At 34.0% G+C, this 12,705-nt stretch overlaps 1 protein-coding gene across 1 annotated transcript in view; it reads right to left on the bottom strand.

Moving 5' to 3' along the window:
- The window catches only part of LOC150091387 (protein DOP1A), a 519,845-nt gene that overhangs the window by 405,518 nt on the left and 101,622 nt on the right, over positions 1-12,705 (bottom strand). The window contains exon 6 of the mRNA XM_090390176.1: positions 4,015-4,183. Within this exon, the coding sequence (XP_090246302.1) occupies positions 4,015-4,183 (169 nt within the window). The remainder of the gene's footprint in view (positions 1-4,014; positions 4,184-12,705) is intronic.

Genomic DNA, 12,705 nt, shown 5'->3' with positions numbered 1-12,705 from the left:
TTCAGTTCCTCAAACCTTTTTTGCTCATTCAGTCATCTCTTGATTTGCACAGTTTTTTATTGCATAGATTTGCTATTGCACAGTCAGGTATTTACTACCAAAATTTTATATCGCACGGCGAGTTTCGTTACCTGCGAGATTTTTGTTTACGAAGCTTCAAAAATAGGAATAAAGAGCAGATTTTAAAAATTATTTTTGTTTTTTTCATGACTGACAATTTTATTGAAGGAGAAACACATTTCACCATAATAATGTAAAATCCCACAGAAAATCAGCTGTCAGTATTATTGCAATAAGATCAAGTTTACTAGCCATTTATAATTACATTGCACTAACAAAATAGCCCAATAAACTGGAGAGTGCAAATTGTTTTATGGCCATGACATTCAAAAATGTGCTTTAGAAAAATATCACAAAGGCGTTTAAAACTGATTCTTATAACCAACCATGACAATAAATGGTGGCATGTTTGTCCGGTTATTTTTGAAACAACTTCCTCATCTGGGACCCCTTCATCAGTTATCCTACATTAGTTGTTCAGACAGAATCTTTTTTCTGGTTCGTGCAATGTAAAGTGTTTTAATTGGCAAGCATTGCTTTTGCTGATTTAAGATTTCTTGTCTATATAAAGTGTATGTTTAATTAGTGCCTAAAATAAAGAAAGTTACAACAAAAAAAAATTAAATTTAGAGGAAAAATTAAAAATTGTTAAGGAATTAAATGGCAAAAAGGTTGTGACAGTGGCCTAGAAATACAGCATAAATTAATCTACCATTCAACGAATTAAGGAAAATGCTGAAAAAATTAAAAGTTCAGTTATCTGTTTCACATCATTGGCAGCAAAATGTACTACAAAAGTTAGAAATCCGTTAATAGAGAAAACTGAAAAAATACTTTCTTTCTGGATAGAAAATCTTAATCAAAAGAGAATGCCTTAGTTCAGATATTATTCATGGCAAAGCTCTGTAAAAATTTTTTTAATCACTTACAAGAAGAAGAAACTAGTCCATCCAATGCAGACATCTTTCGAGTTAGTAAGGGTTGGTTTGAAAATTTTAAAAAATGTCAGTCTTCACAATCTAAAATTAATGGGCAAAGCAGCCAGTGCAAATATGGAAGCTGCTTCTTTATATCCAAAAACTTTGAAGGATGTTATTGCGACTGAGGGCTATCTAGCAGCAAGTCAAGTGTTTAATGCTGATGAGACTGACATTAAACATTTGACTTTGGAAGTGCATTTTGGAAGTGTATGTCAAGCCGAACGTTCATTTCAAAAGAAGAGAAAACTGTCCCAGGTTACAAAGCTGCAAAAGACAGGTTAACACTTTTGTTATGTGGCAATGCAGAGGGTCACTTTAAGTGTAAACTGCTTCTAATCTATACATCAGAAAATCCTCATGCTTTTAAAGGAATATCAAAAAGCTCCTTGTTCCATAGCATACTTGCCACAAACATAACATAATCTGTCAAATTTATTAACATACTGACACAGCATTTCATTTAGCTTGAAAGAAATGTTTCATTCATACATGATAAATTAGTTCACTGGAAATCAAGCAAAAAAAGCCTGGATGACAGCTAAATTCTTCGAGGACTGGTTTTCAAATTGCTTTTGCGTTGAAACAAAAAGATATTGCCTGAAGAAGAACACAGCATTCAAAATCTTGCTCATTCTTGACAATGCACCCAACACACTTGTCTGATCTGCACCCAAATGTAAAAGTTACATTTCTTCCAGCAAATACAAGTTTGTTAAATTCAGCCAATGGACCAAGGTGTTATAGCTTCCTTTAAACTTTATTACCAAAGGAGGTCTTTTTTACAATTAGTAGAAGCTACTGATGGAATAGGCAGTCTTTCAGTTCGAGATTATTGGTGGAATTATAACATTCTTGGTGCTGTAAAAAATATTGAATTCATGTGGGGTAAAGTTAAGAACTCAATGAATGCAGTGAGGAAAAAGCTGCACTAAAGAAGCCACAGTCGATATGCTAGAGGTAGTTGAGATTGTAAGAATTGGCAAAATGATTAGCGGAGAGGGATTTGAAGAACTGGAACTAGCAGATATCACAAAAGTCCTTGAATCTCATAGAGAACAATTATCAGTGGACGATATTTTTTCGCAATGTGAAGAAGATAACAAAAATTACACAAATGAAGAAGATGCACACAAAAATTTGACCACAAAGAGACCAGCTGAGTTTTTAAGACTTGCAAATCAGTTTAGCCAAGCTCTGGATATGGATTCTAATTTGGAGAGGAGTTTAAATTTTTGCAGAACTTTAACATTAGCTTTAGTTCCTTATGAAGAAATTTATAGAGAAAAACAGTGTGCTTCTAAGCAAACAATTTGAACTCATTTTTTTTCAAAAAGTGCCAGATACTGTTGCAAGTTTGTCACAGGAAAACAGCGATGAAGAAGCAATGAATTTAGATTAAAAATTTAGAGGTACGTATTAGCAAGTATAATTTCATAGATATCTATTTTTTTTTTTTTTTTTTCTTGCCGAATGGAGACAATTTTTTTTTTTTCAATTCGATTTTTTTGTGTACAGGTACAGAACCCTCATTATGTCATATAAACTATGTTTCACATTGCGCAGATTAGGACTGCATGGTTTTTCCCAGAACGTAACCCCCAGTCAAATAGGGGGATGACTGTACCTCATATATTCTTCATTTTTGTCAGACATTTTCATTTGCTAATCTTCAGGAGATGACATATCTTTATCTAAAGTCCGTGTTTCATGAGGCTTAGGAATTGGTATGTCATCAGCATGAACTATTGACCACATTATGGAAAACAGATTGAAGTACTGAACTTTTTACTTTTAGGTGAAAAGCCAGTTTTGGTTAAACAAAGTAGTAGTCCTCAAATGATCGTTGTTTCCCACCATATGACTGGCAATGCAAATGACATACATTTAATTTTCATTCAACCATCTTCAAAATGTCATTGAATAACATGCACAAGATGATACCTATGATATACTTTTAGCCCACTGTGGAGCCAAAGGTATATCTTGACCTCCTATTTTGCAGTCGAAATACAGACTAAGCTTGTTTATAGAAGAAATTGTTCTTTTTTGTTCCATAGCATACTCGCCACAAACATAACATAATCTGTCAAATTTATTAACATACCGACACAGCATTTCATTTAGCTTGAAAGAAATGTTTCATTCATACATGACAAATTAGTGAAATACGGGAACAACAAGTTGTATATTAAATACAAATCATTAATTTCACATGCAGAATCCAACATAGTACTGTGCCATGCAGCTTAGTGTTATTTACATTACAACATAACCCAGTGGTCAGACCATTGGGTTACATTATAGGTAATGACGTATATTGAGTTACGTTAAATAGGTAATGACATGTATTGGATTACGTTACAGGTTATGACATGTCACAACATGTCTTAATCTGTAAAAAGGAGTCACACAGAACCACTAAAGACTTAATGAATTATTTCCTGAATACTGCCAACAGATGTTGCCAGTATTCAGGAAATTGCACTGAAAAACTCTTACTTCACCAGTAAAAAAAAAAAAAAAAAAAAAAAGTTGTTTAATGGTGATAGTTATTTATCAATTTTAAATCCATAGTGGGGGTACAATCAAAATCTAGTGCAGCAATTAAAAGTTATTACATGGTGAGTGAACAACTGGATTTTTTGAGCATTACTCAGGAGTATTTACACTATATTGGAATTCATATGTTATCAAGTAAATATGTTTGGAAAAGGAAGCTCAATAATGATATTTAGACACAAAAAATGTCATAGTTTTATTTATTTATTTCAATTCTAAATGTAAGTCCCAGAATGACAAATGAAATTATTCCCTGAAATAAAAGAACACTATAATTATGATAATATCAAAATTACGCCTAGTACATCTCTAGTCTACTTCTTATTTATAAAAATACAATAACTTGAGTAAGCAATGGGATTGAACTTTATTAACCATTAATTTTCTATTTTTCAAATTAAACATGAATACTTACATCAAAGCATACTCTCAATGCCTGAAGAAGTAAATCTTTAGCAAATGTATCAAAATATGTAACTGCATTTCCACCGTCGCTATGTGAGAGAATTTCACTTTGATACATTTTTAACTGTTCTGTAGGAACACTTGCAGAATCTGTACCCCATAACCAGGCAAATAAACGCCTGGAGAGAAAAATTGAATTTTTATTAATTTATAATATGAACCAATATTTAAACTCATTATCTCATGAAGAATTATATAACTGACAGTCTTAAAACCAGCAGCAGCAATTGTACTCACAACTTTAATAAGAACACTGTGGCACACAACCTGATAGTACAACCTATTCTTCTTTTATTTTTGAGGAAAAAATTTGGATTTTTTAAAATTCTGCTTTCACTACAACAATGCTTAACCTTTTCCTGGTGAATTGCAATACTTATTAAATGTAATTATTCCTTTTAATCAAAAATTTTTATTTTAAAAATAGTGTGTTTTTACACTTGTTTATTTTCAAAACAGAAAAACTTTTATTAATATCGATTTTGGAAAAAAATAAACAATATAAATATGAAACTGTTAGTCACCTCCATTTTTAAGTTCATAAAATTAAGCATGCAAAAAGTCAAAACTAACATATGTACACATATGTTAGTTTTGACAAGAAAGCAAACATATGAGTTTATCTAGCATCAACCAAAAAAAAAAACACCCCATTTCACACATTCGTTCCCTCTAAAAGTTTGTCCAGTTCCTCCTTGAATTTATTTAAGCTATCAACTTCCACAATGACAGATGGAAGTTTGTTCCATTAATCAAATACCCATTGGCTAAAGGCAACTTTCTGTGCATCTATTCTACAACTGTCTTTCCTCAATTTCAATTTATGCCCACAGGTTCATAATCTGAGCAAGTGGAAGAATCCAATCAGAATTGAGCCAGCTCAACCCATTTAAGGCCTTATACACCTCAATCAGATCCCGTTGGCAGGTGCCTAGTCTCCAGATGCTGCAATATGCAGAACTGCCTTTCTTGGGAAGAGGACTCCTTCATTTCCCTCAACCAATCTTGTTGCCCTTCTCTGTACTTGCTCAAGCAACTCTACATCCTTCCTAAAATGAGGCCTCCAGTCTTGTATGCAGTACGCAAGTCCTGGCCTGACCATTCCTTATACAAAGGGATAATCATCTCCTTTTCCCTACTAGCAAAATTTCTGTATATCATTGACAACACCCCTGTCTGCACTGCTCAGAAAACTTCATATCTGACTGCACAATTACTCCCAGGTCTTTTTCATTTTGTACCACCCTAAGTGTAGTACCGCACAGTTGGTACATTTCTCTGGGGTCACTTCTACCCATATGCAGTACTTTGCATTTGCCAATATTAAACTTCAGATGTCACTTCTCAGCCCCTATGCCCAACTTTTCTAGATCCTGTTGCAGTAGCACACTGTCATTACTACCATTAACAACCCTGCCAACCCTTGTATCATCTGCATACTTGGACATTAAGCCTGATATACCTTCATCAATATCATTGATAAATATAAAAAACCAACAGTGAGCCCAACATTGAACCCTGGGGATCCTACTAATAACATTAGTCCATGAAGAGCATTAGCAGAGGCATTTGATGCAAGAAAGCAAGCTTATGCAGCATCAGCCAAAAAAAAAAAAAAAAACCACTTCCACTTCACCCCTCTGTTCGTTCAAAATACCTGTCCAGCTGAGCCTTAAACTTATTTAGGCTATCAACCTCCACTACAAGTGATGGAAGTCTGTTCCACCAACCAACCACCTGCTGGCTAAAGGCAAATTTCCGCACGTCTATCCTACATCTGTCTTTCCTCAATTTGAATTTATGCCCTCTCAGGTGATTATTCTGAGCTAGAGGAAGAATCCCATCAGCACTGAGCAGTGACCATTGATTATCATGCTCTGTCTTCTCCCACTCAACCACCCTTTTATCCATTGTAGTAACTTGCCCTTAATACCATACTGCTCCAATCTGTGCAGTATCATGCACAATGGTATCAAAAGCCTTCCTGAAATCCAAGTATCAAAATTACTTTTTGCATCCAGTTTCTTTATAACCACATCATAGTATGCAATCAATTTTGTCAGACAAGACTTTCCTTAACAAACCCGTGCTGTGTCTGAATATATTTCTATTTTTCCAATTTCACTTAATAACTCTGTGTAAATAACAATATCACTTCCAAAATTATCAAGTAAACTTTTTTTGTATATTTAAGAAACTAGGAAAAGAAAGAGCCAATAATCTTGAACTCACATTCAGTAAATAACATATGTTTCATGCAAAGCCCATGCTTCCGCTAATGGATCAAGTATCATAAATAATCAGATAGTTAGGAAACAATGCTCTATAAATAACATAAAGCATTGATTTAGAAAATTTAGAAAAATATCTTTTCAAGCTTTAAAATTAGAAAGTAATCCAGTTCAGACCATTTGCACAATATTTTCTTTGCTCAAAAGGAGTACATTATATTCTGACAAACCCAGAATGGAGAGAAATTCTATATTCATCAAATTTATATTCATTAAATTCTGTATTTTAATTTTGAATTTGTAAGCTCAACTCAGGCTAATGAGTGCAATCCCCCATCTCCTCCTCCTCCTCTAATTCAGTTACTTAAAGCATAGTGAATCATAGTAGCAATTGTAGTTGTTGTTGTAGTAAATTTTTTGTTGTAATAAATAAGATTGAAGATTTTAATCATACAGATTGAATATGATAGCATAGCTTAATTTATTATGGTACTCACCTTTTATAATCTGCAATTGATATTTGAATAGGGTGGATGATAATTTTAATTGGGAGTAAGTAAGTTGGGGTTTTAAAAATAGAAGTTAAAATATGTGCAAGGAAGTAGAAGTGCACGTCTTCGTCCTTGGTTGTCATTATTAAAGTTGAAAATAAATGGTTAATACTGGAGGCCAATAACCATAACAAGTGGCTTTCATTATCCACGTCTTCAGTTGGCAATGATGGGTTGAGAGTAAACACGTGTATTTAAGAAAGCTAAGTTCCCGTGATGCTCCCCGTTACATGTGGAAATCTCAGGTGCATGAGATTCCAAGCCGGTGCAATGTTGTAGGGTAGTTTGGTATTTAATACTTGTAGATTGGAATGGCAGTGGAACCATTCTATGACTAGGGCTTCATATTGGAAAATTTTAAAACTGGATTTTAATTTAATAATGGGAATGGCGTGTGTTTGATGTTTTCAAACACATTCGCATACTAAAAGTAAAAAAAGTAAAGTGCAGCCATTATCAACCCACTGCAGGATGGAAGCCTCCTCAACAATTCATGCTGAGGGAAATGGACCATAATCTGCCACGCTGGTCCAGTGCGGGTTGGCAGATCGACCGTATTCAGCAGTCAGGGGCTTGAACCCCGGTCTATTCAAAGAGCGTGTGATACTGCACTCCCGCTCCTGCCCACTTGGCTACGGAGGCCACTACAATAGTTTTAGGACAGGCTAAACCAACAAAGAACTAGAATCACATGTTCAATCACACAATCACATCTCCTTAGTAGACTCAGCCATTCCCATTATTAAATTAAAATCTAATTTTAAAATTTTCCAATATGAAGCCCTAGTCATAGAATGGTTCCGCCACCATTCCAATCTCCAAGTATTAAATACCAAACTACCCTACAACATTGCAACGGCTTGGAATCTCATGCACCTGAGATTTCCACATGTAACCAGGAGCATCACGGGAACTTAGCTTTCTTAAATACATGCATTTACTCTCAACCCATCATTGCCAACTGAAGACGCGAATAACAAAAGCCACTTGTTATAGCTATTGGCCTCCAGCATTAACCATTTATTTTCAACTTTAATATTGACAACCAAGGACAAAGACGTGCACTTCTACTTCCTTGCGCATATTTTAACTTCTGTTTTTAAAACCTCAACTTACTTACTCCCAATTTAAATTAAAATTATCATCCACCCTATGCAAATATCAATTGCAGATTATAAAAAAAGGTGAGTACCATAATAAATTAAGCTATGCTATCATATTGAGTCTATTATAAATGGTATTTTAAGAAATCTACAATTATCGAATTGTCATACAGATTGTTATATTTTTGTTGTCATTAAAAGCAGCAGCAGCATAATCTGGTAATAATGTGCATTACTACACTCTTCCTTCTTAGTTCATGCAGTAATTTTAATTTTCAATTAAATTTATACAAGTTCATGCCTCAAATAAGAGCAGCAAAACAAAAAAGTAGCAGGAATGTTTTTGCTGAGAAGAGAAATGTAAATGGCGATTCTCTTGCAAATCATATCTACACGATTTGTGCTACCTGTCCTAGAGAGGAAAAAACAGAATGCAATATTCTTGATATCATTATCTGCAGCAAATATTCATGCATTAATAATCAAAAGATAAAAGACCCAGTAGGTGGAAGTAATCACAGTGTATTGATAAGGAATCTGCTTAAAGATGTCACTACTATTGAGGACAAAGAAAGGGCTTTAACTTTTGCAAAAGTTACTACACTGGTTTCAGACAGTTTTTAAATTATATACAGTAGGACCAACTGATGATGATACCAACAGAAAATTCTAAATGGAAAGCATTCAGGGAAGTAATCATAGAAGCTACTAGACTTTTCATATCAACTGAGAAATGTTGTTCAAAGATTAGACCTAAATGGATGCCAGATGAACTGAGGAGACTTGTGGCAGAGAAGAAAAATGCATGGGATGCATAAAAAATTATCAAGCAATACAGAAGCCTCCAGTAGATATAAACTAGTCTGCAATCAAGTCACAAAGTAAGTTAGGCAAGGTAAGGCAGATACTAAACATCTCTTGAAAAGAATGCAAAGAAAAGCAGCAAGGACATGTTTACTTGTAAACACTAGAAGGATAAGTAAACAAGATGAATCATATTGGTCCACTAGATATAAATGGTTAACTGTTGATGATACTGCAGTGTATATCCCAATAGAAGTGCAAGAATAACTTCCACCTCTTCTGTGGCTAATCTATTAGTCTGTGCATCACAAAAACTAGAAGTTTTCCAATGCTCTTAATACTTCCCTCAATAGTATCAGCAAATATTCTTGCACTCCTTATATGTGTTTCCTATTCCTATAAAAACAGTCTCCTGACAAGCAGAGAACATTGTAGAAAAATTCAACCCCGTGAACTTTGCACAGTCTCTCCAGGGCAAATGGATTCACAAGGTTCTCATCACATGCTCCCTCTTATTGTGTTTGGGCAGAATTGTAGACACTTTCAAATTTAATCCTAGGTCATAACTTTTTCACAAAATTGCACTATACCTGTTGAACAAATCTTCATATCTTCTATTCTTAATATCATCAGTATCAATGTGTTCAATATCACCTTTTTTTTTTTTTTTTGTAAAAAATTTTGTAAAATAATAAGAAGTTTACCGCAATATAATACGTAGAACACTTCCATATGATACTCTCTAGCAATTAAAACGAAAAAATCAAAAATCTTACATTACAGTAAAAAAATAAATAAATAAAAAATTAAAAATCAATTGAACACAATTAAAAATCAATCTAATGCAATTAAAAATTAAATTAATTAAAAGAAATTTAAATTGCAAAAACACTTTGACCGTTTGTCATGATCACAGGATTGAAAATCACCGAATAGGGGTGAGCATGAAACTTAAATGGGGATTATTGGTCTTCACGCATGTGCACCCACGAATCGAAGATCAGAAATGGCCGGCGAACAATTACAGAATTTGCATGAAATTTAATTTCGACAGTTTCTGCAATTAACAGTCTGGTATAATTATGTTGGACACTAAGTACTTTGGCCTCTTTAAATAAAAAAGTATGTTTTTCGTTAACAGCATGAAAGGCTAATTCTGACGCTGCTGAAAGAGAAGCACGAACTGAGGCCGCATGTTGATTTACACGAAAATTCAGAGGAAAACACATAGAACCTCGGTCGGAAGGGTTGCCATCCCTGCAAGAAATGTTGTATACCAGGTCATATATTTGTCTTGCGCACGAGGAAAGGACCGAGCAATTTTCATTATAGTATGTAGTTTCCATATTGGCCTGGCGGCAATTTTAAAATCGGTATCTTTCAAGAATCTGTTAAGCTGTTTGTGCCACTGTTCAACGTATGGGACAGAAATAAAGTAATTTTTAATATTACAATTGTTGGTTGATCTAGTATTTTGTATCCTATCCCAAGCTTGTACCCTAATTCAGTTTATTGTAGCAAGGGGATAACTCCTGTTTAAGAATCTGCTGGTTAATATTTGTATTTCTGACCCCAAAGCAGATTCCGTCGTTGAATATTTATACGAATTTAGAAATTGATTAAAGATAATATATCTCTTGTAGGAGAACGAGTGATAGCTGTTATAATGCAGAAGCATACCGGTGTTTGTTGGTTTTCGATAGATGTTAAATTGAATTTTATTCGAGTCCTGAGTAAGTGCGAAATTTAGAAAATTTAGTGACTTTGTATCTGTGCCTGCCCTTTCCAATGTAAATTTGAGTCTAGAGTGAATATTATTAAACGTAACATGTCTTGGATAGTACTACTATCAGTAATAACTAGAACATCGTCTAAATATTTCCCATAGTATGTGATATGGGGTAGAAAAGGCGTCAAATGTATATGCTCAATCGTTGAGAGATAGATCTCCGATATTAAGCCGCTCAAGCTATCCCATCGGCAAACCAAAAATTTGTTTGTATACTTTGTCTCAACAGGTGATATAGTTGGCCTTAATTAAGAGTTTAATTAAGTGAAAAATTTCTTTAATAGGAAGCTTCGGATAATTAATTGGTATAGAGTTATTACTTAACATATCCCAAATAATATCTAATGTGTATTTAGCGTTTGCATTTGTATATAACAAGGTAACATCTAGTGAGAATACATTATCATTACTGCCAAGTCTATAGTCCTTAAGGTTATTAAATAGTGTATCGTAGTTCTTAATCCCAAATTGCATTGCCTGACTAAAGGTTTTTATAATGCTATATACATGTGTGGCCAAGGATGAAAATGCAGAGTTTCTGTAGGAAACAATAGGCCGAATAGAAAATCCGGTCTTGCGTAATTTTACCTGACCAAAAAGTGCAGAAATATTGTACGATCTGGCCTTCAAAAAACGACTACATTACTGAGCCATAATAATGTAGTCATTTTTTCGATATGTGGTTAATGTTTTATTGTATTGATTGACCAAATTGGTTAATAGTGCTGGGTCTACTTCAAGATAAGTGAAAACAACTGAATCTAACTTATTAATATAATCATGTTTATCGAGTATTACAACTGTATCTCCTTTATCTGCCCTCTGTATAATAATGTCTTTATTTTCCCGAAGTTCATGTAAAGCTGAACTGTCATGTGTATTCAATTTAGGAAGTCGCGTTTCTTTTATGTTATTCACCACTTGGTTAACTTGTTGAATAAATAAATCTTTTTGTGGAACATTACGAAGTCCAAATTCAATATCAATTATGCACTATTTTTTAGGTAGTTTGAGGTGGTAAATTATAATTTAATCCTTTGGATAAAAGTGAAATCTGGTCCTGTGATAGCATATACGAGGAAAGGTTTGTAACCTGTTGATATGTCAATTCGTTCAATGTAGGGCGAGGGGATGTTCGCTAACTAGCTGACGTATTCTGTGGTAGCACGTTGTGTGTATGCACATAACGTGCATAGATTTGCGATGTGAAGCACAGGCCTCAGAAATAAAAAACAGACATGTTAACAAATTGAATACATTATCAGGAGGGTCAAAACACGTTCATGTGAATTCCAACGTATTATTGCGGGCTTGCAACCAAGTACATACGAGTTGGGTGATGATTCCCCCGACACACAATGTGCTACCACAGAATACGTCAGATAGTTTGCAAACACTCCCTCAAATCTCCTCTCACACTCTGCAACAAAGGAACACAAAGATATCCAGTTTGGCCATATCATGACCCACTTCAGATAATTCTGCAAAAAACACAAGAGTTAGACTTTATATATAGCTCCAATTTGCAAGAGAACTGGCACTGGCAGTTCTCTCTCAAACCAGGTTATGCAACAGCTATTACATCTAAATAACACTTTCACTTTCTATTATTATTAATATTAGTCATATGGTGCAAGAAAGCCTGAGGCTTATGCTGCACTGGCCGAAAAAAAAAAAAAAAAAAAAAAATGTTCAGATAAATACAAAAAATAAGCTAACTAACATAATTTTTACACATGTGAACTATTTATTTACTGCAATTAATTACTAAATGTACTATGCTACAATTTACTAATGACAAGATATAATGTTAGCACCAAAATTAACAAAGGCTCTATGAATATGAAGTTGTAACTTATTAAATCCTTGGGTACATTCAAAAATAAACTAACATATTAATTATTTATAATTAACTATTTATTATTATTAGTAGTAGTAACAGTAGAGTGTGCTGTGATGCAAGAAAGCAATCTTATAAAGCATCAGCAAAAAAAAAAAAAAAAAAAAAAAAAACACTTCCTCACCCCCAATAATTCATCCATTTGTTCCTTGAATTTATTCAACCTACCCAATTCCACAACAGATGGAAGTTTATTTGAACAATCAACTACCTGCTGGCTGAAAGCAAACCTCAGCACATCTGTCCTGCAACCAACCAACCGA

The sequence above is a fragment of the Mastigoproctus giganteus genome, chromosome 1 (assembly GCF_048544385.1).
Source record: "Mastigoproctus giganteus isolate SK-2022 chromosome 1, ASM4854438v1, whole genome shotgun sequence".
Taxonomy (NCBI): domain Eukaryota; kingdom Metazoa; phylum Arthropoda; class Arachnida; order Uropygi; family Thelyphonidae; genus Mastigoproctus; species Mastigoproctus giganteus.
This window is presented reverse-complemented; position numbering and strand designations above follow the sequence as displayed.